Raw genomic sequence first — 26,157 nt, 5'->3', positions numbered from 1 at the left:
AAGTGGACTGCTTTGTCCTGGATGGCGTCAAGGTGTTTGAGTGTTATTGGGGCTGCACCCATCCAGGCAAGTGGTGAGTATTCCACCATACTCCTGACTTGTGCCCTGTAGATGGTGGACAGGCTTTCGGAAGTCAAGGTCTGCAGTCCTTGTTTTAATCTTTAGGAAGTTGGGAGGTGAGTTACTGACACAGTATTCCCAGACTCTGACCTGCTCTTCTAGCCACTGTGTTTATGTGTTGAGTTCAGTTGAATTTCTGGTCAATGTTAACCTCCAGGATGTTAAAAGGGTTTGATATTTTACTGAGAATGTGTCCTGAATCTACTGATTATTTCTTGTGTCCTTCATGCACTTAAGCAGCTATCACTCTGCTTTGCCTCTGTCTTTTCAGAGCCCCTGTTCATTTCTGCCCACATTTCCGCGAGTTCCCACATAGTAACGAATTTTTTAAATATATTACTATTTTATTTGCCGGGGAATTTTAAAACTTGCAGCCACTCAGAGAGTCAGCCTGAAGGTTTGGGGGAGAAGTGGGGGGAACAGATATTTCCCGGAACCTTGTGGACGGGGACGCGTTCTCCCTCCGGAAGTCTCACCGCAGGGTTTCCGGTCGGAGCTGGTGCCCCGCAGAAAGATGGCGGCGGAGGGAGACTTCCTGCTTCGATACCGAGCAGTTTCTAACAAATTGAAAAGGTGAGGGAGGGGGGGGTGTAGATGGGGGAGGGGGTCCGGATGGGGAGAGGGAGATGCGGATGGGGGAGATGGGTGTTATTGTTGGGAAGGAGGCGTTGAATGGGGGGGGGGTGTTGAATGGGGGGGGGTGTTGAATGGGGGCAGGGAGTGCGGATAGGGAGAGGGGGGTCTTTGGGGGAGAGGGGTGTTGATTGGGGGGAGGGTGGTGTGGATGGGGGGAGAGGGGAGTGTTGATGGGGGGGGGAGAGGGGAGTGTTGATGGGGGGGGGAGAGGGGAGTGTTGATGGGGGGGGGAGAGGGGAGTGTTGATGGGGGGGGGAGAGGGGAGTGTTGATGGGGGGGGGAGAGGGGAGTGTTGATGGGGGGGGAGAGGGGAGTGTTGATGGGGGGGGGGGGGGGGAGTGTTGATGGGGGGGGGAGAGGGGAGTGTTGATGGGGGGGGGAGAGGGGAGTGTTGATGGGGGGGGAGAGGGGAGTGTTGATGGGGGGGGGAGAGGGGAGTGTTGATGGGGGGGGGGGGGAGAGGGGAGTGTTGATGGGGGGGAGAGGGGAGTGTTGATGGGGGGGGGAGAGGGGAGTGTTGAATGGGGGAAGAGGGGGTTGTTGATGGGGGCATGTTGATGGGGTTGTTCATGGGGGAAGGGAGTGCGGATGGGGGGAGGGGGGTGTTATTGTTGGAAGGGGGTGTTGAATGGGGGGAGGGAGGTGTTTGGGGAGAGGAGGGTGCGGATGGGGGTAGAGGGGATGTTGATTCCGGAGAGGGGGTGTTGATGGGTGCGAGAGGGTGTTGATGGGGGAGGGAGGTGTTGAATGGGGAGAGTGATGTTGATGGGGGAGAGAGGGGTGTTGAATGGGGGAGAGGGGTGTTGATGGGGGTGTGTTGATGGGGGAAAGGAGTGTGGATGGGGAGGGTGTGGTCTTTGATGGGTAGAGGGGGTTTTTTGATGGGGTGAGGGGGGTGTTGATTGATGGGAGGGGCGTGTTGATTGGGCGGAGCGGGGTGTTGATTGATGGGAGAGGGGTGTTGAATGGGAGGGGGAGGAGTTTGGGGGCGGGGGTTGCGAATGGGGAGAGGCGTTTGGGGGGAGGGGGTTGCGGATGGGGGAACAGATGTTGATGGGGGAGAGGGGGGTGTTGATGGGGGAGAGAGGGGGGTGTTGAAGGGGGAGAGAGGGGGGTGTTGAAGGGGGAGAGAGGGGGGTGTTGAAGGGGGAGAGAGGGGGGTGTTGAAGGGGGAGAGAGGGGGGTGTTGAAGGGGGAGAGAGGGGGGTGTTGAATGGGGGAGAGGAGGGTGTTGATGGGGGCTGGGAGTGCGGACAGGGCGAGGGGGTCTTTGGGGGAGGGGGGTGTTGATTGTGGGGAGGGGGGTGTTGATTGTGGGGAGGGGGGTGTTGATTGTGGGGAGGGGGGTGTTGATTGTGGGGAGGGGGATGTGTTTGGGGGGAGGGGGATGTGGATGGGGGAGGGGGGTGAAGGATGGGGAGAGGGGGTGTGGCTGGGGGGAGGGGGGTGTTGATGGAGTGAGAAGGTGTTGATTGGGAAACGGGTGTTGATGGGGGGGTGTTGATGGGCGAATGGAGTGTGGATGGGGAGGGGGTGGTCTTTGATGGGGAGGGAGTGGTCTTTGATGGGGAGGGAGGTCTTTGATGGGGAGGGAGTGGTCTTTGATGGGGAGGGAGGTCTTTGATGGGTAGAGGGGTTTTTTTGATGGGGTGAGGGGGGTGTTGATTGATGGGAGAGGGGTGTTGAATGGGAGGGGGAGGAGTTTGGGGGGGAGGGAGTGTGGATGGGGGAGGGGGGTGCAAATGGGGAGGGAGTGTGGATGGGGGAGGGGGTGCAAATGGGGAGAGGCGTTTGGGGGGAGGGGTTTGCGGATGGGGGAACAGGTGTTGATGGGGGAGAGGGGGTGTTGATGGGGGAGAGGGGGGTGTTGGGGAGGGGGGCGTGTTGATGGGAGAGAGACGGGTGTTGAATGGGGAGAGGGGTGTTGAATGGGGATAGACGGGTGTTGAAGGGGGAGCGGGGGGTGTTGATGGGGGAGAGAGGGGTGTTGATGGGAGAGAGAGGGGGGGTTGAATGGGGGAGAGGGGGGTGTTGATGGGGGAACGGGTGTTGATGGGGGGTGTTGATGGGGGCAGGGAGTGCGGATAGGGAGAGGGGGTCTTTGGGGGAGGGGGGTGTTGATTGTGGGGAGGGGGGTGTTGATTGGAGGGAGGGTGTTGATTTAGGGGAGGGGGGTGTTGCTGGGGAGAGAGGGGTGTTGCTGGGGGGAGGGGGGTGTTGAATGGGGAGAGGGGGTGTTGAATGGGGGAGAGGGGGTGTTGAATGGGGGAGAGGGGGTGTTGAATGGGGAGGGGGGGTGTTGATGGGGGAGGGGGGGTGTTGAAGGGGGAGCTGGGGATGTTGATGGGGGAGAGGGAAGGTGTTGAATGGGGAGAGGGGGATGTTGATGGGGGAGAGGGGGATGTTGATGGGGGAGAGGGGGATGTTGATGGGGGAGAGAGGGGTGTTGATGGGGGAACGGGTGTTGATGGGGGCAGGGAGTGCAGATAGGGAGAGGGGGTCTTTGGGGGAGGGGGGTGTTGATTGGAGGGAGGGGTGTTGCTGGGGGGAGGGGGGTGTTGATGGGGAAACGGGTGTTGATGGGGGAAAGGAGTGTGGATGGGGAGTGGGTGGTCTTTGATGGGGAGGGGGGGGTTTTGATGGGGTGAGGGGATGTTGATTGATGGGAGAGGGGTGTTGAATGGGAGGGGGAGGAGTTTGGGGGGAGGGGGTGTGGATGGGGGAGGGGGTGTGGATGGGGGAGGGAGTATTGATGGGAGAGGGGGTGCAGATTGGAGGAGGGAGTGTTAATGGGGGAGGGGTGTTGGGGGAAATGATGTTGATGGGCAGGGGGTATTGGAGGTAGGGGGTGCGGATGAGGAGAGGAGAGTGTTATGGGGCGAAGGGGGTGTTGATGGGGGAGGGTGTTGATGATGGGGGAGGTGGGTGTTGATCGGGGAAGGGTGTTGATGGGGAGAGTGGGTGCGAATTGGGGGAGATGTGTTGATGGGGGGAGGAGGGGTGTTGATGGGGGGAGGAGGGGTGTTGATGGGGGGAGGGGTGTTGATGGGGGGAGGAGGGGTGTTGATGGGGGGAGGAGGGGTGTTGATGGGGGGAGGAGGGGTGTTGATGGGGGGAGGAGGGGTGTTGATGGGGGGAGGAGGGGTGTTGATGGGGGGAGGAGGATGGGTGTTGATGGGGGGGAAGATGGGTGTTGATGGGGGGGAAGATGGGTGTTGATGGGGGGGAAGATGGGTGTTGATGAGGGGGAAGATGGGTGTTGATGAGGGGGAAGATGGGTGTTGATGGGGGGGAAGATGGGTGTTGATGGGGGGGAAGATGGGTGTTGATGGGGAGAGGGGTGAGGATGGGGCGGGGGTATTGATGGGAGAGGGGGTGCAGATTGGGGAAGGGGCTGTTGATAGGGGCAGGGATTGTTAATGGGGAGGGGGGTGTTATGGGGGAGGGTGGTGATGATGGGAGACGGGGTTTTGATGGGGGAGGGGATGATGATGGGGAGAGGGGTGTATGGATGGTAGAGGGGGGTGCAGATGGGGAGAATGGGTGCCAATGGGGGGAGGAGGGGTGTTGATGGGTGGAGGAGGGTGTTGATGGTGAGGGGTGTATGGATGGGTGGAGGGGGATGTTGGTGGGTGGAGGGGGGTGTTGATTGGGAGAGTAGGGTGAGGGGGGTGTTGATGGGGTGAGGGGGTGTTGTTGGGGAGAGGAGGGTGTTGATGGGAAGAGGGGTGTGTTGATGGGGGAGGAGGGTGTGTTGATGGGGAGAGTGGGGTGAGGGGGGTGTTGATGGGGGGAGAGGGGTATTGATGGGGAGAGGGGTATTGATGGGTGAGGGGGTGTGGATTGGGGAAGGGGCTGTTGATAGGGGGAGGGATTGTTAATGGGGAGAGGAGGGTGTTATGGGGGAGGGTGGTGATGATGGGGGGAGTGTCGGATGTAGACGGGGGAGTGGGATGTTGATGGGGGTAGAGGGGGGTGTTGATGGGGAGAGTGTGATGAGGGGGGTGTTGATGGGGGGAGGGTCGGGTGTTGATGGGGGTAGGGGGGTGTTGATGGGTGGAGGGGAATGTTGATGGGGGAAGAGGGGTGTGTTGATGGGGCGAGGGGCGGTGTTGATGATGGGGGAAGGGGTAAGGATACGGCGAGGGTGTGGTGAGGATGGGGGGAGGAGGTGAGGATGGGGAGGAGAGGGGAGGGGGTGAGGATGGTGGGGGAATAGGTAAGGATGGGGGAGGGGGTGAGGATGGGGGGAGGGGATGAGTAGGGAGGGAAGAGTGTGAGGACGCGGGAGGGGGTGAGGATGTGAGGAAGGGGTGAGAATGTGGGGAGGGAATGAGTAGGGGTGTGAGGATGAGGGAGGGGTGGTGAGGAAGGGGGGAGGGTGTGAGAATGCAGGGGGGTTGAGGATGGGGGGGAAGGGTGTGGGGGTGGTGAGGATGGGGGAGGGTGTGAGGATGGGGGAGGGTGTGAGGATGGGGGAGGGTGTGAGGATGCGGGGGGGTGAGGTTGGGGGAGGGGGTGAGGATGGTGCGAGGGGGTAATGAGGATGGGAGGGTGGTGAGGATGGGGGGTGGTGAGGATGGTGGGGAGGGGTGAGGATGGGTTGAGGGTGTGAGGATGCAGGGGGGATGAGGATGGGGGGAGGGGGTGAGGATGCAGGGAACTGAACCCCTGTGTCCCTGGTGCTGTGAGGCAGCTGTGCTAACCACTGAGCCACCCAATGATGGGACACCCTCATCCCAGAAATGAACTTTTTCTGAACCGTGTCCTTTTTCAAGTAAAGATGTGGGGGTGCCAGTGTCGGGCTGGGGTGGAGAAGGTCAGAAGTCACACAACCCCCAGGCTAATGCCCCCAGCAGGGTTATTTGAAATCGCGAGCTTTCGGAGCATACTCCTTCACCGAGTGGAGTGACTTCACCTGACGAAGGGGCAGCACTCCGAAAACTTGTGATTTCAAATAACCCTGTTGGACGATAACCTGGGGGTTGTGTGACTTCTGACTCCCTTCAGTAAAGACCGTGACAGTGTACACAGTACGTAAGATGTGGTCTCGCCGTATCTAATTTTAACTTTCCCCACTCCCTTTGCAATTAACTCCAGCGTTCCACGTGCTGTCTGAGTTGGGTACAGGGTCTGCAGACTGGCCGTTAGTGATCCACATGCTGTGACAGAGACCTTTTCCTGACTTTTTTTTTGTTGTAGGCGGTTTCTCCGAAAACCCAATGTGGCAGAAGCGAGTGAGCAGTTTGGTAAGTGGCAGGGGATGGTGGGGAGCGGATGGAGGACGGTTGGGTCCGAATTTCTTTCCTGCCCTGGGATTGCTGCAAGCTTGGAAACGGCAGGCTCGGCTTCGGGAATGAGTCAGATCCTGAGGGAAATCTCAATTGTGGCACTCGCTGTAGAGGAATGAGCATCAAAAGAGAGACATTGGGAGAGGCAGTGAATTATAATCATAACAATTAAATCGTTTAACATGCGAGATTATTTGCAAAAATGTTGATAATATTTGCACAGACAGGATGAGCAATCTAACACCCATTTACATTTTCCTCGCATACATAATTTTGGGGACAGCTCCATTTCGGTTAGTTTAGTGATAGTGGAATTCTTAACTTGATAGTTTCTTATTGTTTGCTGAAACCCATCAGACATCGAGGCAGAAGATTAGATTAGATCTCCTACAGTGTGGAAACAGGCCCTTCGGCCCAACAAATCCACACCAACCCTCCAAAGAGTAACCCGCCCAGACCCATTCCCCTTACCTACCCCTGACTAATGCCCCTAACACTATGGGCAATTTAGCACGGCCAATTCACCTAGCCTGCACATCTTTGGACTGTGGGAGGAAACCAGAGCACCCGGAGGAAACCCACACAGACACGGGGAGAGTGTGCAAACTCCACACAGACAGTCGCCCGAGGCTGGAATCGAACCTCGGTCCCTGGCGCTGTGAGGCAGCAGTGTTAACCACTGAGCCACCATTCTGCCTTAGAAGTGGGCCATTTGGCCCATCAAGTCTGCTCTACCACTCAGTGAGATCATGGCTGATCTGATCATCCTCACTTGCACTTTCCTGCCTTTTTCCTATAACCCTCGATGCCCTTACTGATTTAACATCTGTCTCTCTCCGCCTTGAGAGAGCCCTCTGTGTTAAAGAGTTCTGCAGATTCACAAACTTCTGAGAGAAAAATTTTCCTCCCCATCTCTGTCCTAACTGGGCAACCTCTAACCAGAGCTGAAAATGTGTTGCTGGAAAAGCGCAGCAGGTCAGGCAGCATCCAAGGAGCAGGAGATTCGACGTTTCGGGCATAAGCCCTTCTTCAGGATTCCTGAAGCATCTGTAGTCCTCACTTTCTCCCCAACCTCTAACCAGAGTCTAGAGTGGTGCTGGAAAAGCACAGCAGTTCAGGCAGCATCCGAGGAGCAGGAAAATCAACATTTCGGGCAAAACTCAGGAATAGAGTCTGACCAGAGTTTGACCATTTTGTTTTTGGAAAGTGGAGCTCTGGATACATTGGATTTAACAGTCGGTCCTTGTTTAAGGAGAATCCTTCCACCTATTGGTTGCTACTGGTATTACAGACTCGCTGTGAGGAAAATGAAAGCAATTTAGAACAGGAAAGATTAAATTCGATTCCCTACCGGTGTGGAAACAGGCCATTTGGCCCAACAAGTCCACACCGACCCTCCAAAGAGTAACCCACCCCCTTCTGACTAACGCACCTTACAGATTTAGCACGGCCAATTCACCTGACCGACACATCTTTGGACAGTGGGAGGAAACCGGAGCACCAGGAGGAAACCCACGCAGACACGGGGAGAATGCAAACTCCACACAGTCTGTTGCCTGAGGCGGGAATTGAACCCAGGTCTCTGGCGCTGTGAGGCAGCAGTGCTAACCACTGTGCCGCCCACTGTGTGCAGTCCTCATTGCCCTGTTATGCGAAGGTTATTATTAAACTAGGGAGGGTTCGGAAAAGATTGACGAGGATGTAGCCGGGAATGGAGGCTTTGAGTTATACAGAGAGGCTGGATAAACGTTTCATTGAAGTGTCAGAGGTTGTGGGATGACCTTAATTGAGGCTTATAAAATCACGTGGGGCATAGAATGGCAGGTGTGTCTTTCCTAAGGTGGGCGGTTCAAGACTAGGTGCATCTCTTTAAGGTGAGAGGAGAACAATTTGAACAGGACACGAGGGACAACAGTTTTTTACACAGTGGTTCGTGTGTGGAATGAACTTCAAGTAGAGGTGGTTCAATTACAGTTACATCGAAAAGACATTTGGATGAAGACATGACTAGGAAAGATTTGGAGGCAGGTGGGCTGAGTGCAGGGAGGTGGAACTAGTTTAGTTTGGGATTATGTTTGGACTGGTTGGACCGAAGGCTCTGTTTCCGTGCTGGGTGACTCTGTAACTGCCATGGGATGGTTCCTCTGCCCCCTGTCCGCTGCCCCTTGGTTGGTGGCTATTCCAGAGACTGACCGGAGTTTCTGAAAACGTTGCCCATTACATTCTGCCACCTCTCCCAGTTCTGTAATACAGAGAGTAAATGATTTGAGGCCTTCGGATTGATCCGGGTGGCACTCCACTAATGACATCTTTCCAACTCGAGGAAGACCCGTTTGTCTTGATTCTCTACCTTTTAGCCAACCCTCACTCCAATATAGTATGTTATTCACAACACCGTGACCTCCTCACTTGTGCACTAACCTAATTGTGCCCTCCTAATTTGTGGGCGGCACGGTGGCTCAGTGGTTAGCACTGCTGCCTCACAGCGCCAGAGACCCGGGTTCAATTCCCGCCTCGGGCGACTGACTGTGTGGAGTTTGCCCCTTCTCCCTGTGTCTGCGTGGGTTTCCTCCGGGTGCTCCGGTTTCCTCCCACAGTCCATAGATGTGCGGGTCAGGTGAATTGGCCATGCTAAATTGCCCGTAGTGTTAGGTAAGGGGTAAATGTAGGGGTATGGGTGGGTTGTGCTTCGGCGGGTCGGTGTGGACTTGTTGGGCCGAAGGGCCTGTTTCCACACTGTAAGTAATCTAATCTAAAAACCTTTTGTGTTGTATCTTATCAAATGCCTTCTGCAAATCCAAATACACTGCATTCACTTCTTCCCCTTTACTGTCCCCATTGAATCCACACTGACCCCTGCATCCCACCCAAATCCACCTATCCCTGTAATTCCCACGGCTGGTCCACTTAGTGTGCACATCCCTGGACACTTCCAGCAACTTAGCATGGCCAATCCACCCTAACCTGCACATCTTTGGATTGTGGGAGGAAACCCACGCATACACGGGGAGAATGTGCAAACTCCACACAGACAGTTGCCCGAGGCTAGAATCGAACCTGGGTCGCTGGTGCTGTGAGGCAGCAGTGCTAACCACTGAGCCATAGTGCTGTATCCTCAAAGCTAGCAAATTTGTCAAGCATGACTGCCTTTTCACAAAACCAAGTTAACTCTGTTTGATTATGTTAAACTTTTCTAAATGGCCTGCTATTCCTTCATTAATAATGGACTCCAGCGTTCCCCCAACAACAGATGTTAGGTTAACTGGCCTGTAGTCTCCTGCTTTCTGTCTCCCCTCCCCTTCTTGAACGAGAATGTGACATTAGCTGTTTCCCAACCCACTGGAATCCATCTTGAATGCAGAGAGCTTTGGAATATTTTGACCAATGCCTCCACTATCTCAGCTACTTCCATGAAAACCCATGGGAAATGCAGGGTTACAGGGATAGGGTAGGGAGGCGAGTCTGGGTGGGATGTTCTTCTCAGGGTCAGTGTGGATATAAGCCATCAGGTTCCCGTGATTTGACAGTCTTCAGTCCCATTAGTTTGGTCAAATATTTCTGTCCCTTGATATAGAGAGTGTCGCAAGACATTTCTTCCCCATAAGCATTTTGTTTATCTGTTATCTTTGGGATGTTTATAATTTCCACCACGAATCCAACTTTTGGTTTCAATTATCTGCCTATCCCTGTTACTTGTTATCAATTCCCCAGTCGCAACCACCAAGGGTCCCATATTTACTTCAGCTATTCTTTCACTTTCCTAACGCCTGCAGAAGCTCTTGCTGTTTGTTTTTATGTTTCTTGCCAATTTTCTTTCATAGCCAATTTTCTGCCTGTTTATGAGCTTATACATAGTCCACTGCTGGTTCCTAAAAATAAAATTCTGAATCCTCTGCTCCGTCATTAGTTTCCGCTGACTTGTGGATGTTGAGTTTTTATTTGCATACTTCGATTTTGTTAACCATGGGCAGTTCATCGTCCTCATTGAGTCCGTCCTTTTTAATGACATAAAAATCCTGATTATAAAACAAATCATTGAGTCATAGAGATGTACAGCATGGAAACAGACCCTTCGGTCCAACCCGTCCATGCCGACCAGATATCCCAACCCAATCTAGTCCCATCTGCCAGCACCCGGCCCATATCCCTCCAAACCCTTCCTATTCATATACCCGTCCAAATGCCTCTTAAATGTTGCAATTGTACCAGCCTCCACCACATCCTCTGGCAGCTCATTCCATACACGTACACCCTCTGTGTGAAAGAGTTGCCCCTTAGGTCTCTTTTTTGTCTTTCCCCTCTCACCCTGAACCTGTAGTTCTGGACTCCTCGACCCAGGGAAAAGACTTTGCCTATTTACCCTATCCATGCCCCCTATGATTTTGTAAACCTCTATAAGGTCACCCCTCAGCCTCCGACGCTCCAGGGAAAACAGCCCCAGCCTGTTCAGCCTCTCCCTATAGCTCAAACCCTCCAACCCTGGCAACATCCTTGTAAATCTTTTCTGAACTCTTTCAAGTTTCACAATATCCTTCCGATAGAATTGCACGCAATATTCCGACAGTGGCCTAACCAATGTCCTGTACAGCCGCAACATGAAGTCACTGTAACCGGGACTATATGTTGTCCTAAGGTAGTGTCCAAGATGGAAGGCTGCAGGAGCGAGGGACAAGATGGAGTCACCAGTTTGGGTTCACGATTTGTCTTACAGGGAGAAACATGTGCCCACCTTACCCAGTCTGGCTGACCTGTGACTCCAGACCCACAGCAATGTGGTTGACTCTTTGATGTGGTCTGACTTGGCTGAGCAAGCAAAGAGACCCTAAGGGTGCAGGCGCACAGTTCCTTGGAAGTGGAGGTGAAGATGGCATTACACACGCTTGCCTTCGTTGGTCGGTGCGTTCGGTAAATGAGTTGGGATGTCATGTGGCTTCCAGGACATTGGTTAGGCCACTTTTAAAGTACTTCTGCTGAGGGGATTTTAGTGTCACACGGGACGTTACTTCTCCCCACCCAGCCCTGGCCCTCGCCCAGTGAGCAGGATGGTCTCCCCACTATAGGAAGGATGTTGTTTAACTTGAAAGGGTTTAGAAAAGGTTTATAAAGATGCTGCCATGTTTGGAGTATTTCAGCTATGAGGAGAGGCTGAACAGGCTGGGGCTGTTTTCCCTGGAGCGTCGGAGGCTGAGGAGTGACCTTATAGAGGTTTATAACATCATGAAGGGCATGGATAGGATAAATAGATAAGATCATTTCCCTGGGCTGGGGGAGTCCAAAATTAGGTTTAAAGTGAGAGAGGAAAGATTTAAAAGGAGCGTATGGGGCAACTTTTTCACACAGAGGGTGGTACGTGTATGGAATGAGCTGCCAGAGGAAGTGGTGGAGGCTGGTACAATTGTAACATTTAAAAGGCATCGGGATATGAATAGGAAGGGTTTGGAGGGAGATGGGCCGGGTGCTGGCAGGTGGGACTAGATTGGGTTGGGATATTTGGATGAGTTGGACCGAAGGGTCTGTTTCTGTGCTGTATGAATCTATGACTCCATAAGCTGCTCATTTTCAGGGCACTTAGGAACGAGGCAACACCCACGTCCCGTGAAAGAACGTGTTTTTTTTTAATTAGTGAGAAGCCAAAGTCTCAGCTCGGTGTGGGAGGTTTATTGACCATCTTATGTTACAGGACAGTTGGCCAAGGAGCTGAGGCAGGAGGAGTGCCTGCAGTACGCCGGCTTCTGTAAGCTCGCAGTCGCACGGTAAGGGGTCGATTCACATCGAGAAGAGCTGCCCATCCCCCACCCTCACCTGGTACGGTCCAGGGGCGCGGGCGGGGGGTATCTGGATCAGAGGAGGCTTTCGGTGTCAGGGCCAGTGTGGAAGGGGGACCCTGGTGGGCACTGCAGGTTGGAGACAGTGTGGGTACAGGGGGAGACGGTGTGGGGTACGGGGGGAGACGGTGTGGGGTACGGGGGGAGACGGTGTGGGGTACGGGGGGAGACGGTGTGGGGTACGGGGGGAGACGGCGTGGGGTACGGGGGGAGACGGCGTGGGGTACGGGGGGAGACGGCGTGGGGTACGGGGAGGGGAGAGTATGGGTACGGGGAGGGGGAGACAGTGGGGGGGAGGGGGAGACAGTGGGGGGGAGGGGGAGACAGTGGGGGGGAGGGGGAGACAGTGGGGGGTACGGGGAGGGGGAGACGTTGGGGGTCAGGGTGTGGGGACAGTGGGAGTACGGGGGGGAAGTGGGGGGTACGGGGGGGGGGAAAGACAGTGGGGGTACAGGGAGGGGGGAGCGGAGAGACAGTGAGGGTATGGGGAGGGGGGGAACAGTGGGGGTCTGCCAGTCTCTCTGGTTTGGGCCTGTGTTGGTGCTTGTCAGGGACTTGACCGTACAGACCGCTCCCTTCCTGCTACACACCGCCTGGGGGTGGTCACTCCCTCCAGCTAAGGAAGGTTTTGTGTCTCCCTGGACATTAACTGTCCCCCCCCCCCCAGTGAGCTGGGTGGATAGCCCTTGACCGAAAGGATTTCACCTCCTTCCCCCCACCCCGAGGGACCCCCATCACCGAGTGGTCACTGAGAGGGGGCAGTGTCTGGTTAATGGATGTTCCCCAGACCAGCGCTGAGCTCTGCCATGTCTCTGCAGCTTGGTTTGGGGAGATCTCCGAGTGGGAGCAGGGTGGGTGGGGGGAAGGGGTGGGGGCAGGAGTGGCGGGGGCGTGCTGACTGTTGGCGTCTCTCTGCCCCGTGTCCTCAGGTGCGAGCAGACACTGTTCAATGCGGCCGGGGAGGCCCTGGCTCTGACCGACGCCGCCCGACTCTTCCTGCAGGCCGAGAAGGAGACGCAGAGACTCCAGTGCCCAGGCTTCGAGGAGCACCTACAGGCCTCCACCAACTGCTACAGCTTTGCCATAAAGGTCCGCATTTGGAAAGCGCCTGGCCCATCCCCCGGCAGCCGTGGTGTGACTTCTTGTTTTAAATGTTCACACTGTTAGAACGTGGGGGCCCCACTGCAGCCAACTGGGCACAGAAAGATCCCACAGGGAGGGCTTGGCGAAGTGACCGCGGCAGAGGGCCTGTGTCCCATGGTGGGAGGGTATAGGTTGAGCGATAAATGTCGACCAGAGGGAGCGGTCCCGGCTCCCCTTTGAAGTGGGGGTCTCCGAGTCCACATGACAGGTGCCCAGGGGGGTTAACGTCACGTGTCTCGAGAGCTCTGGGAGTGGGGGCCTGACTCTGATTAATGGCGTTAACCATGTTGGGAAGTTTTCAATCTGCGAGTTCTTTTCCCTTGAGCTGGGGGGAAGGGGAAGGGTGCCTTGACTAACGCCCACTCTCCCTCTCCTCACCCCCTGGCTGGTCACACACGAGTCTCATCCCCCGACCCCAGACACCACCCTGTCACCCAGAGAACGGTCAAAAGGGAGACGCTGCCTCAGTCTGAGAAGCAGCCGCCGACTGCAACGTTCAGGCCAACGCCAAGGAACTGTAGAGAGTTGTGAACGCAGCCCAGTCCTTTACGAAAACCAGCCTTCCATCCACTGACACCACCTACACTTCCCGCTGCCTTCAGAGAGCAGCCAACGTCATCAAAGACCCCTCCCACCCCAGTTATACTCTCTCCCACTCTCTTCCATTAGGCAGAATGTACAAGACACGTACCGATAGATTTAAGATCAGCTGCTTCGGCACTGTTATCAGACTCCTGAATGGATCTCTCCTAGATTAGAGTTGATCTTTCTTTGCACCTTCCTTGTACCTGTAACACTGTGTTCCGCCTTCTGTTCTCATCCCCTAATGCACTTGTGTGAGGAGAAAGTGAGGACTGCAGATGCTGGAGATCAGAGCTGAAAATGTGTTGCTGGAAAAGCGCAGCAGGTCAGGCAGCATCCAAGGAACAGGAAATTCAACGTTTTGGGCATAAGCCCTTCTTCAGGAAGGGCTTATATAAGGCCTGATTTACCTGGTTAGCACTCAAAGCAATACTAGGTGCTGTGTCTCAGTACATGTGACAATAATAAATCAAATCAAGATTAAATCAAACGAGAAGCATTTTCGGTTTGTTTCTGATCCCCCTCAGAATAGGTTGGGCTTTAGGTCAATGTGGAACAGAGCACAATGTCACTGATGGAGGACGGATCCTGTCAAGGTGTGTTACCCCACTCCCAGACCCACCGCTGCTTCACATGGTCCCACCCTCACCCCCACCCCCACCCCCAGACACTCTGACAGTTTCCAGGTGTCAGTACATTCCCAGTCAGCACCAGTGCCTTCAGACAGAAGGGATAGGGTGGGAATTACCTCCACATTCAGGGACGCCAAAGGTTGGAATGCCGTCAAATCAGCTTATAAACGGAAAAGGTCTGATCGTCAAGCTGCTGGGGTCGGGGAAATGCATCATGGGTAATCTCCCGTCCCGCTCTCTCCCTGCAGGTCTACATTGAGTTGAACCAGCCAGTCATGGCAGCAAGTCTGTGCTTAGAGCTCGGAAATGCACTGAAGGTAAAGGCTGCATCCATCCCTCAGCACTGACCGGCGACCAGACCCTCCAACAGTGTGGCGCTCCCTCAGCCCTGACCCTCCGACAGTGCAGCACTCCCTCAGCGCTGACCCTCCGACAGTGGGGCGCTCCCTCAGCGCTGACCCTCCGACAGTGGGGCGCGCCCTCAGCCCTGACCCTCCGACAGTGGGGCGCTCCCTCAGCGCTGACCCTCCGACAGTGCAGCACTCCCTCAGCATTGACCCTCCAACAGTGGGGCGCTCCCTCAGCGCTGACCCTCCGACAGTGCAGCACTCCCCCAGCCCAGACCCTCCGACAGTGCGGCCCTCCCTCAGCACTGACCCTACGACAGTGCGGCCCTCCCTCAGCACTGACCCTACGACAGTGCGGCCCTCCCTCAGCACTGACCCTACGACAGTGCGGTGCTCCCTCAGCCCTGACCCTCTGACAGTGCGGCACTCCCTCAGCGCTGACCCTACGACAGTGCGGTGCTCCCTCAGCACTGACCCTCTGACAGTGCGGCGCTCCCTCAGCCCTGACCCTCCGACAGTGCGGCGCTCCCTCAGCACTGACCCTACGACAGTGCGGCACTCCCTCAGCACTGACCGTCCGACAGTGCGGCCCTCCCTCAGCACTGACCGTCCGACAGTGCGGCCCTCCCTCAGCCCTGACCCTCCGACAGTGCGGCACTCCCTCAGCCTTGCTCCCCTCTGGTTTTGACAATGCACCTGGACATGCCCTGCCTGTTCCTCACCAACCAGAGCGTTGCGTATAATTTGTTTTATATATCTTGTTTCCTTCCTCTGAAGGAGATGAATAAACCCGGCGAAGCCTCGGTGCATTTCCAGCGGGCCGCGGAGCTGCAATCCCAGGTTCCCATCGAGTGTCTCCTGTCCCTCGGAAAACTGGCGACCTGCAAAATAATTACCCGTGAGTACCGAGACTGCACTGGCTGGTTCCAGAAGCTCAGTCCCTGCGGGCTCCCCTCTTTCCCATCCTGTGTGTGTGAGTGGCTGTGCTCTCAGCTGTGTCTCTCGGATGTCTTGCAGGCGATTACGATGGAGCTCTGGCCGTTTTCACAGAGATGCAGCTCCTGGCTCAGGAGAAAGGATTACAGGTGCCAGGCACCTGTACCCCTGTAGGTGAGTGAGAGAGAGAGAGAGGTAACTCCGGGCTGGGGGTGGTTGATCAGCGGGGTCGTTGCTACGCTCAGAGACCTTTTAAGTTCAACTTTAGACATTCAGCCTTGTCATTGAAGGATTAGTCTCAGTAATAATGACCAGGAGATATCCAGGATTGTCAGTAAACCCCATTCGGAGTCCAAAGGGGTGGTGCTGGAAAAGCGCAGCCAGTCAGGCAAGCATCGAGGAGCAGGGGAATCGATGTTCCAAGCTCTGCCCGAAACACCGACACTCCTGCTCCTCGGATGCTGCCTGACCGGCTGTGCTTTTCCAGCACCACACTCTTCAACTCTGAACTCCAGCATCTGCAGTCCTCACTTTCTCCTAGAAACCCCCATCCACTTTCTCCTAGAAAACCCCCATCCAGTTCACTCATGTCCTTTAAGGAAGGAAATCTGCCTTTCTTAACCGATCCGGCTCCACGTGACTCCAGACCCACAGCAATGGGATCGACTTTCAACCCCACATACCTTCTGAAGAGCACCCAGGCCCACCCTGCTACCCTATCCCTGTATCCCAGCATTCCCCATGGCCAACCCACCCAACCTTCACATCCCTCCAACACTAGAACACTAGGGGCAATTTAGCATGGCCAATCCATCCTAATCTGCATATCTTTGGATTCTGGGGGTGTGGTTGAAATGAAATCCACGCAGACAGTTGCCTGAGGCTGGAATTGAACTTGTGTCCCTGGCTCTGTGAGGCAGTGGTGCTAACTACTGAGCCACCCAGTGGCGGTTCCCTGTTGCCTTCTCAAATGGCAGTTGAATAGGCAGCAAATAAACAGTGGATTTTGAGAGACTTAATGGCATTGAGGGATATGGCAGGAGAGTGGGGTAGAAGGGGTGGAGAGACAGCTGAGCTGCCGTGATCTAGAATGGCGAAGTGGGCTGAATGGCTGCCTCCAATGTCGACGCCTTTATTTTCTTCGTCCTCTCACAGGACGTGGATGTTGCTGGCACGGTCACCCAATTGTTGCTTGTCCCTAATTGCCCCTGAAGTGGTCGGTTTTGCTCAGCCATTTCAGAGGGCAGTTGAGGGCCAAGCACATTGCTCTCGGTCTGGGAGTGTAGGCCAGACCAGGTAAGGATGGCAGATTTCCACCCCAAGAGGACGTCCGTGAACCAGATGGGTTTTTACAACAATCGATGACCGCTCAGTTGTTACTGTCACTGAGATCAGCTTTATCATCTCAAGAGGTTTACGACTCAACTGGGATAAATTGATTGTCCATCTCCATCTGTAGTTTTCCTGATCAACATTCTCAGTTTAACAGCTTTGTTGTTAACTTGCTGTACGACGCCTCTGCTGGTAAAAGATGGTATTCCAGCGTGACGTCTTTACATCGGCAATCGCCATTATTGGAAATCAAATTTAAAAACAGGGTGTGTACACAGAGAAGTTATCAAAGGGCCCTGTTTTGGTGTGTGTAAATCTGTGTGTACCTCTCTCTGATCTCTGCCCTGCGTGTGGATACCTCATGCCACAGCTGTTGTGTAGAGATCAGTCTAATCCACCTCCTGTGCCACTGTAACCTGGCTGTGTTCAGCTACCCCTCCATTACCGGCATCTGAGAGGGAGGGAGTGTTCTTCCCTCCTGCAGAGATCGAGTGAGTTTCTGTACTTTATTGCAGTGCGGTTTATCGGCCCGCCCCGATAAATCACAGAGAATTTGATCGTTTTTGCTTTTTTTTTTCTTGTAAAGGTGCGTTTATGGACGTTATCGCTCGGTGTGAGGTGTCCCGGGTCCTCCTGCTGATGCTGCTCCAGGTGAGGGTCCTTGCCCTGCAGTCACCTCCCCCCTCACACTCTGACTGTCTCCCGTGCTCGGACACATTCCACTCTCCCACACTGACTGCTCTCTCCCTGCATCTTGCCAGGTTAACATATCCCATTCCCTTTCCCATCGCCTGGATTGACTGAGGATTGTGCCGGCCCCCCCTCAAAAATCTGGGAGCTTTCCTGGTTATCCCGCGCCTCCCCTTTCCCCAGCCTTTTCATCCCTGAGTATTTTCCTGCGACAATATCCATCCCTCGCGGTGACCATCACTCCCTGATTGTTGTTGTTGGTGCCCCCACGGGTTACCCTGGGCACAGGGTGCAGTGAGATGTTTTCTTCCAGCTGTTAAAATCCTTCCACTGCGGCACGGTGGCTCAGTAAATAGCACGGCTGCCCCTCACAGCGCCAGGGACCCAGGTTCGATTCCAGGCCCGGGCTGGGTGGAGTTTACACATCCTCCCAGTGGCTGCATGGGTTTCCTCCGGGTGCTTCGGTTTGTACAGCGCAGTTCAGGCCCTTCAGCCCTCGATGGTCCCACAGGTCAGTGCAACATTCCGAAGCCTATCTACCCTACACTATTCCATTTTCATCCATATGTTTATCCAATGACCATTCAAATGCCCTTAAAGTTGGCGAGCCTGCTACTGTTGCAGGCAGCGCATTCCACGCCCTTACTCCTCTCTGAGTAAAGAAACGACCTCTGACATCTGCCCTATATCTCTCACCCCTCACTGTAAAGCCGTCCCCTCATGCTAGCCATCATCATCCGAGGAAAAACACTCTCACTGTCCGCCCTCTGATTATCTTGTGTCTCAGTTAAGTCACCCCTCGACCTTCTTCTCTCTAACAAAAACAGCCTCAAGTCCCTCAGCCTTTCCTCATAAGACCTTCCCTCCATACCAGGCAAATCTCCTCTGGTTATCTCCCCCAGTCCAGAGCTGTGCAGGTTAGGGTGAATTGGCCAGGCTAAATTGCCCATCGTGTTCAGGGATGTGTAGGTTAGGCACATTAGTCAGGGGCAAATGTAGGGTAATAGGGGAATGGGTCTGGGTGGGTTACTCTTTGGACAGTTGTCCTGTTTCCATGCAGTTGGGGTTCTATGGTATTCTGTGGTATACCTGCCCCCCCCTCACCAGCCCTCGGTCCCCTGAGGGATAAAAGTGTGGGTGAAGTTACACTAAAAAAAATTCAATCTCTGTCCCCACACAGGCCAAACTTCTCATTCCATCTACGAAATCAGTGTACCGTCTCCAACACACTGTCATGACTCAACTGGGCAGGCTGTGTTACTCATCAAGCCCGACTCACAAGGAACCTGAGAAATATAGCTCCCCAATCAAACCGCTGAGGTGATCAGTTTGCCCGACTGACTAGAGGGCATAGGTTTAGGGTGAGAGAGGAAAGATTTAAAAGGGACCTAAGGGGCATGTAGAGGGTGGTGTGCGTATGGAATGAGCTGCAGAGGAAGTGGCAGAGGTGGGTACAATTACATGATTTGGACTGGGCTGTGCCAAGTTAAAAATCACACAACACCTCGTGCTTCCAAATAAACCCGTTGGACAATAACCTGGTGTTGTGTGATTTTTAACTTGGCGCAATTACAGCATTTAAGAGGCATCTGGATGGGTATACAAACAGGTAGGGTTTGGAGGGATATGAGCCAAGTGCTGGCAGATGGGACTGGATTAGTTTAGGGATAGCTGGTTGGCATGAATGAGTTGGACTGAAGGGTCTGTTTCCGTGCTGTACGTCTCTATGATGTGTATGACTGCTATTCACACCAGGTTTCATTGCTGGTAGAAAAATAACTTTCTTTCAAACTTTCGATGTAATAAGTGGCAAAAAATAACTCACTTGTTTATCATTATCTAACTTAAGCTACACCCCTTTGAAACCTCAAATGCATTTATAAGACAAAAGCTGAGAGCTTGACACAAATCTTATCGACGGTAAAATATAGACAGAGAGAAATACATTCTGTGGATCAAAGGTTCACACAACAAGAGTACAGAGCCGTTTCCCACCGCTGTTTAGTTTTTTTCTTTTAATGATGATGATAACGATACTATCTGTAGAGTGACGGTCGATTTCTGGTTCAACAGCTGATCAGTTGGACCTGGTCATTTCTCGTATCAGTCTTCAAGTTTAGTCTTTTCCACTCGCAGAGAGAGAGACGATAATGCTTTCAGAGTTCTGACTATCTCGGAGTGCGCTGCCCTCTCAGGTTTGTGGTAAACTGCAGTTGGATCACTATGAAGGGCCATCGCTAAACCATTCCTCCAGCAAAAATGTGACCCTGGAAAAGCACAGCAGGTCAGACAGCATCTGAAGAGCAGGAGAGCAGGCATAAGCCCTTCAATTAGGAGGTGGTATTGTCACTAGATTGCTGATCTAGGTAATGTGCTGAGGACCTGGGTTCAAATCCTCCCATGGTGAAATTTGAAAGGGGTGGCACGGTGGCTCAGTGGTTAACACTGCAGTCTCACGGCACCAGGGACCTGGGTTCGATTTCAGCCTCGGGTGTGTGGAGTTTGCACATTCTCCCTGTGTCTGTGTGGGTTTCCTCCGGGTTTCCCCCCACAGCCCAAAGATGTGCAGGTCAGGGTGAATTGGCCATGCTAAATTGCCCATAGTGTTAGGTGCATTAGTCAGAGGGAAATGGGTCTGGGTGGATTACTCTTCATAGGGTCAGTGTGGACTGGTTGGGCTGAAGGGCCTGTTTCCACACTGTAGGGAATCTAATCTAATCTAAACAGGAGTGTGATGAAGGGCTTATGCCCGAAACGTCGACTCTCCTGCTCGGATGGTACCTGACCTGCTGTGCTTTTCCAGCGCCACACTTTTCAACTCTGACTCTCCAGCCTCTACAGTCCTCACTCTGTCCTTAACTCAAAGGCTCGGACTCCTAAAACGTCCACCTCGCTGCTCGGAAAGGTCAGCGAGGGTTATACAACTGAAGGGCACACCGCATAATCCCACGGGATCTCCAGGTGTGCGAGAACGACACCGAGCTTCACCAGGATGTTGTCAGTGCCGGGGGGGTCTGAGTTAGGAAGAGAGCTTGGACAGACTGGGATTGTTATGCTCAGAGTAGAGGAGACGATGAAGGGGGGCATGACAGAGATGTTTGAACTTGTGAGGAGCCGAGATTGGGGTAGGTGAGATGTTAAGGGGTTAATTTGCTCTGCTGACCTTCAAGAAATTGGGGTGGGGGGGCGGGGGTGTAGGGTGGTATGTCTCTGTTTTGCATTACATTGTCATCATCTCCTATTCAGAATCAATAAGAACATTGCAGTCGGAATTCTGACCACACCCAGTAGTTTCAAAAAAAAGATTTACACCAGATCTTGCCGTTAAGGGATGGTTCACGTTCCACTGTTTCTGGAGGTGATCACTGCCTTGTGTTTTGAGTGGCGTGTGACTGTGAGGGAGCGGCTGGTGGGTTGCCTTGTAGCCATCACTGACTGTGATGTAAAAATCCTGTATAAAGGAAGGACTGTGCCTTTATTCAGAGAGATCTCTTGACCCAGCTCCGCAAGCATGCCAAAGAGTGTTGAGAGTTCCTCCAAAAGCTTGTATTTGCTTAATAAATTTTGGCTGAAGTATTGCAGTTGCATCGTGTGTGTAAGAATCTCAAGAGAAAGGACCTAGCGTAGGTAGGAAGGAGCCTTTCCACCAGGAATCAGAAACTCATTGCCAGTGGAAGTGCTAGAGGCAGAACCCCTCCTTACCTTTCAGATGCCAAGGCTGATGGGCCAAGTGCTGGAAAATGGGGTTAGAGTAGGTCATTGTGACTGGTATAGACGCGATGGATCTACACAGGAGAGATCACGGCTGGAGTGAGGAACCCTGAGCTTCCTGTTTCCTGTCCCTTCCACAGCCCGCCCTGCTCCCCGGCCAACGTCCCTGTCTCGGGCCTGCTGCAGTGCTCCGGTGAAGGAAGCTGGAAGAACAGCACCTCGGGGACTCTGCGGCCTTCAGGTCTCAATATCGAGTTCAATCACTTTAGGGCCTGAACCCCTCCTTCCATGTCCTTTCCCCCAACCCCCACAGCCCAGGCCTTGATGTCACATGGGCTGCTTCCACAACCAAATAAAACACAGGGCTGCAGACGCTGAAGGTCTGAAAACAAAAGCAGAAGTTGCTGACGAAACTCGGCAAGTCTGACAGCTTCTGTGGAGAGAAAGCAGAGTTAGCAGTTGGAGTCCAGTGACCCTTCGTCCTTCCCTATGAAGGTAATCATGTGGATGCAGCAGGCAATGAAGAACACAAACGGGTGTGTTGGCCTTCACAGAGGGAGGATGAGAGTCCAGGAGCAGGGGGAGCTCTCTCTGCAATTGTACAGGGTCTTGGTGAGGCCACGCCTGGAGTATTGGGTGCACTTTTGGTCTCCTCATCCGACACAGGATGTGCTGGCAACGTGCAACAAATGTTTACCAAACTGATTCCTGCTGAAAATGTGTTGCTGGAAAAGCACAGCAGGTCAGGCAGCATCCAAGGAACAGGAGAGTCGACATTTTGGGCATGAGCTCTTCTTCAGGAATTCCCGAAACGTCGATAAAATTCCTGAAGAAGGGCTCATGCCCGAAACGCCGACTCTCCTGCTCCTTGGACGCTGCCTGACCTGCTGTGCTTTTCCAGCAACACATTTTCAGCTCTGATCTCCAGCATCTGCAGTCCTCACTTTCTCCCAGACTGACTCCTGGGTTGGCAGGTCTGACGTATGAAGAGAGACTGGACCAATTGGGACCATCGATGATGTACAGCACAGAATCTTCCATCCACGAGTCCACGCCGACCAGATATCCTGAATCATTCTTGCCCCGTTTATCACTGTTAGGCCCATATCCCTCTAAACCCTTCCTATTCATATACCCATCCTGATGCCTTTTAAATGTTGTAATTGTACCAGCCTCCACCACTTCCTCTGGCAGCTCATTCCATACACGCACCACCCTCTGTGTGAAAAAGTTGCCCCTGAGGTTCCTCTCTCACTTTAAACCTGTGTCCTCTAGGTTTGGACACCCCTCCCCTGATGAGTAAGAACCTTGGCTAATTGCCCTATCTATGCCCTTCATGATTTCATAAACCTCTATCAGGTCACCCCTCAGCCTCTGATGCTCCAGGGAAAACAGCCCCAGCCTGTTCAGCCTCTCCCTATAGCTGAAACCATCCAACCCTGGCAACATCCTTGTAAATCTTTTCTGAACCCTTTCAAGTTTCACAACATCTTTCCTCTAGCAAGGAGACTGGAATTGAAAGCAGTAGTCCAAAAGTGGCCGAACCAATGTCCTGTAGAGTCACAACATGACCTCCTAACTCCTGTACTCAATACTCTGACCAATAAAGGAAAGCATACCAAACGCCGCCTTCACTATCCTATCTACCTGCGGCTCCACTTTCAAGGGGCAATGAATCTGCACTCCAAGGTCTCTTTGTTCAGCAACACTCCCTGGGCCCTGCCATAATGTCACTGAGGAGGCATCTCAGAAAGCTGTAAATTCTGGCAGGACTAGACGGGAAGGATGTTCCTGATGACCAGAGTCAGGGTTCACTGTCTAAGGGTAAGATGGAGGTCATATAGGACTGAGGTGAGGAGAGATTTCTTCACCCAGAGAGTGGGGTGGCCTGTGGAATTCTCTACCACAGAAACTGGTTGAGGCCAAAACATTGACTGTTTTTGAAAAGGAGCTGGATATAGTTCTGAGGGCTAAAGGGATTAAAGGGGAGAAAGTGGGAACAGAGAACTGAGTTGGATGAGCAGCCATGGGTCAGAATGAATGGCAGAACAGGCTCGAAGGCCGATTGGCCTACCCCTGCTCCTGGTTGGTATGTTTCTGTGATTGTTTGTGAATGTTTCCTCTTGTAAGGGGCCTCTGTTTAACACAACAGGCCATCCGTTTATGACAGAGATGAGGAGAATTTTTTTCTGTCAGACGATAGTGTGTCTTTGGAACTCTCCTGATAAAAAGCAGGTGGAAACAAAGCCCTCGAATCTTTTTAAGGCAAAAATAATAGATTCTTGTCAAGCGACAGGGGTGAAAGGTCACTACGGCTAAGTGGGAGAGGGGGGTGACAGTCCAATCAGCCATGATCCTGTTGGTGGTGTAGCAGGCCTGAGGGGCTGAGTGGCCTCCTCCTGCTCCTTATTACAAAGAATTTGTTACCCAGACGCCATCAGGCATTGCTCTGGGCAGCTTCACTCAGTCTCTGTCTCTTCTGCACAGCCCCCACCACAGAAACTACTGCCAGAGCACGCTCAGACCCTGGAGAAATATGACTGGGAATCGTTTGACAGCCATAGCCAAGGTACAGATCCTGCCTAGCCCCTCTGACTGCTCTCCCCATGGGTGTGGGCCCTGGTGAGTGTGTGCCCCCCTGGTGAGTGTCCTGTTCCTCGCCCCCAGTGAGTGTGGGCCCCGTGGTGAGTGTCCCCCCACCCCCACCCCTCTGTGTGTGTGTGTGTGTGTATGTGTGTGTGTGTGTATGTATGTATGTATGTGTGGGGGGCCCGGTGTGTGTGTGTGTGTGGAGCCCGGTGGTTTTGGGTCCCCTGGTGAGTGTGGGTCCAGTGAGTGTGGGTCCCCCGATAGGTGTGGCCCCGCTGAGTGTGAGCCTGTGTCTAACAGCCTGCTGTCTTGCAGTGAACTACCTGCCGGAGAATGTCTTCCTGTTGCTGCAGTCGGTTGTGGTGAGTGAACGGGGTTTCCTGGGCCGGGAGCTGGGGTTGTGCCTGCGGTGATCATGTGAAGGGGGGTGGGGGTGTGGGTTAGAGGGTCATTGTGAACTATCCATTGACCCTGACTCCGACCATGTGTCGGTAGCAGATTCTGACTCTGGGTTCCAGCATGATTCCCCCCATGGCAGACTTGCCCCGGTGAGGCTGACTGAGGGAGCTGTTGTTCCCCCCCACCCCCATGTTGCAGCTTTCCCCTGGTGCAGCCAGGATGTCCCACGCACTGCCCCCTCACTCCTTGGGGCTGAGAGGAGGCGAGACACAGTACGGGGGCCTGGCTGGGGACTGGGTGGGCGATCGGGACGGGGGTACGATCTGGGAGGGGAAGGGACAGTGTTTGCGGCGGAAGGGGTGGTGTGTGTGAGGGAGGGGGAGGGGTGGGTGTGCGTGGGGAATGGGGAAGGGGGCAGTGTGTGTAGGAGAGGCCGAAGGGTGGGGTGTGTAGGGGGAGACAGAGGGGATGGTGTATGGAGGAGGGGGTGATGCTTGTGGGGGAGGGAGCAGCTTGCGTTGGGGGGGGGAGGGGTGGTTAGTGTGTGGTGGTGGGCCTAGGGTGGTGGGTGTGGATGTGGATCTGGGTCCCTGTCTCAATCGGCTCTGGCTCTGGGTGTGAACTACTGGTGCCAGAGGGAGGGGGGGGAAGGTGACGGTGAGTGAACCTGATGCCCTCCGACACTCCGTGACCAGCCCCTCCTTTATTTTCACAGATGGCCTGTCAGGAAAAGGATCTCGAGTCTTTAAAGGTTCTGCAGGTGGAGCTCTGGTGAGGACCACGCGGTCTGCTCATTGCTGCCCACAAAGTGGACCTCTCCATCCCGTTTCTCTTCACCCCCCTCCCCACGCCCCCCCCCCCCCTCTCTCACTGCACAGTCTGGCCCTCCCGCCCGTCTGCCCATCTCGGGGGTCCGTGACCGGGATCCTGCCTGCGACCCCTCACCCTCCCCAGGCACCGAGATCTGCGGGCCCCAGCTCAATAGAGAGAGGGGGGGTGGGGTTCAGGGGTCAGGGCTGGGGTGGGGTTCAGGGGTCAGGGCTGGGTCCATCTCTAATGTGTGAACCCTCCAAGACTCCAGGGGGAGCTGCTGCTCATTTCTCTCAGGAGAGAAATCGTCTCAGAACGAGAGGGAGGGCGTTTGGGGTTTGCTGGGGTGGGGTGAGAGTGGGTCATCTTGCCCAATGGTACCTTGAGCTAAAGGGGAGTGGGAACCTGGGAGCCGTTCTGGAGGAGCAGGCGGGAGGTTTTTCAGGAGGTGGGTCACGGTGTAACCCTGACCTAACCCCACGAACAGTATGAGCTCGATGAACTGAATGGTCTCTTGATCAAGAACAGTGCTTGGGGGCAGGGATCACAGGCCCCATTGTGTCTCCTGACACAGACCACCCCCCCTCCCACCCTGAGTGTGACCCCCCCAGGGTCCCAGCTAGTGCTCCAGTCCCTGTGTCTGTCCGAATCTCCCGGGTGGGTCCACTCTTCCTCATCCTCCTCTCCAATTTCTTTCCCAGTGGGGGGCTGTAGTGAGGTGTTGCTCGAGGGAACCCAGTTTGACGATTGTTTGCCTCTTTCTGAGCTTTCCGGTTGCGTGAAGGTCCCTCCAATGGGCTATTGGTGCCAGAGCAGTCCCTCTCTAACCTCCACCCTCTCTCTCTCTCTCTCTGTAGGCCGCTGTTGACCCCCGAGCAGAACCACCTGCTGCACTTGGTACTACAGGAGGTCCTGGCACCCTCAGGCCGAGGTGTGTGAGATCCCACCCACTGGCCCCCCTCCACCGAGAGCTCCTAACTGCTGTCAAGTGATTGGGGTGTTGTCTGTACTGTCGAGTGCTCCCTGACCGTGCTGCTGGGGAGCTGGGCTTTGAAACGTATTTAATAAAGGTAACACTGACGTGACTCCACTTGGGTTTGTGTCAATGTGTCCC

At 54.2% G+C, this 26,157-nt stretch overlaps 1 protein-coding gene across 1 annotated transcript; it reads left to right on the top strand.

Moving 5' to 3' along the window:
* The first annotated feature begins 606 nt into the window (after positions 1-606).
* On the top strand, positions 607-26,128 carry f8a (coagulation factor VIII associated). The gene is made up of 12 exons (XM_060849432.1): positions 607-693; positions 5,959-6,005; positions 11,728-11,800; positions 12,802-12,961; positions 14,478-14,546; positions 15,354-15,474; positions 15,594-15,686; positions 17,431-17,495; positions 23,733-23,814; positions 24,150-24,196; positions 24,949-25,004; positions 25,901-26,128. The coding sequence occupies exons 1-12, from the start codon at positions 635-637 to the stop codon at positions 25,980-25,982; spliced, it is 954 nt and encodes a 317-aa protein (XP_060705415.1). The 5' UTR covers positions 607-634; the 3' UTR covers positions 25,983-26,128.
* Positions 26,129-26,157: the final 29 nt, after the last annotated feature.

Source organism: Hemiscyllium ocellatum, chromosome 33 (genome assembly GCF_020745735.1).
Source record: "Hemiscyllium ocellatum isolate sHemOce1 chromosome 33, sHemOce1.pat.X.cur, whole genome shotgun sequence".
Classification (NCBI taxonomy): Eukaryota; Metazoa; Chordata; class Chondrichthyes; order Orectolobiformes; family Hemiscylliidae; genus Hemiscyllium; species Hemiscyllium ocellatum.
Note: the sequence above shows the minus strand (reverse complement) of the source record. Positions and strands in the feature narration are given on the sequence as shown.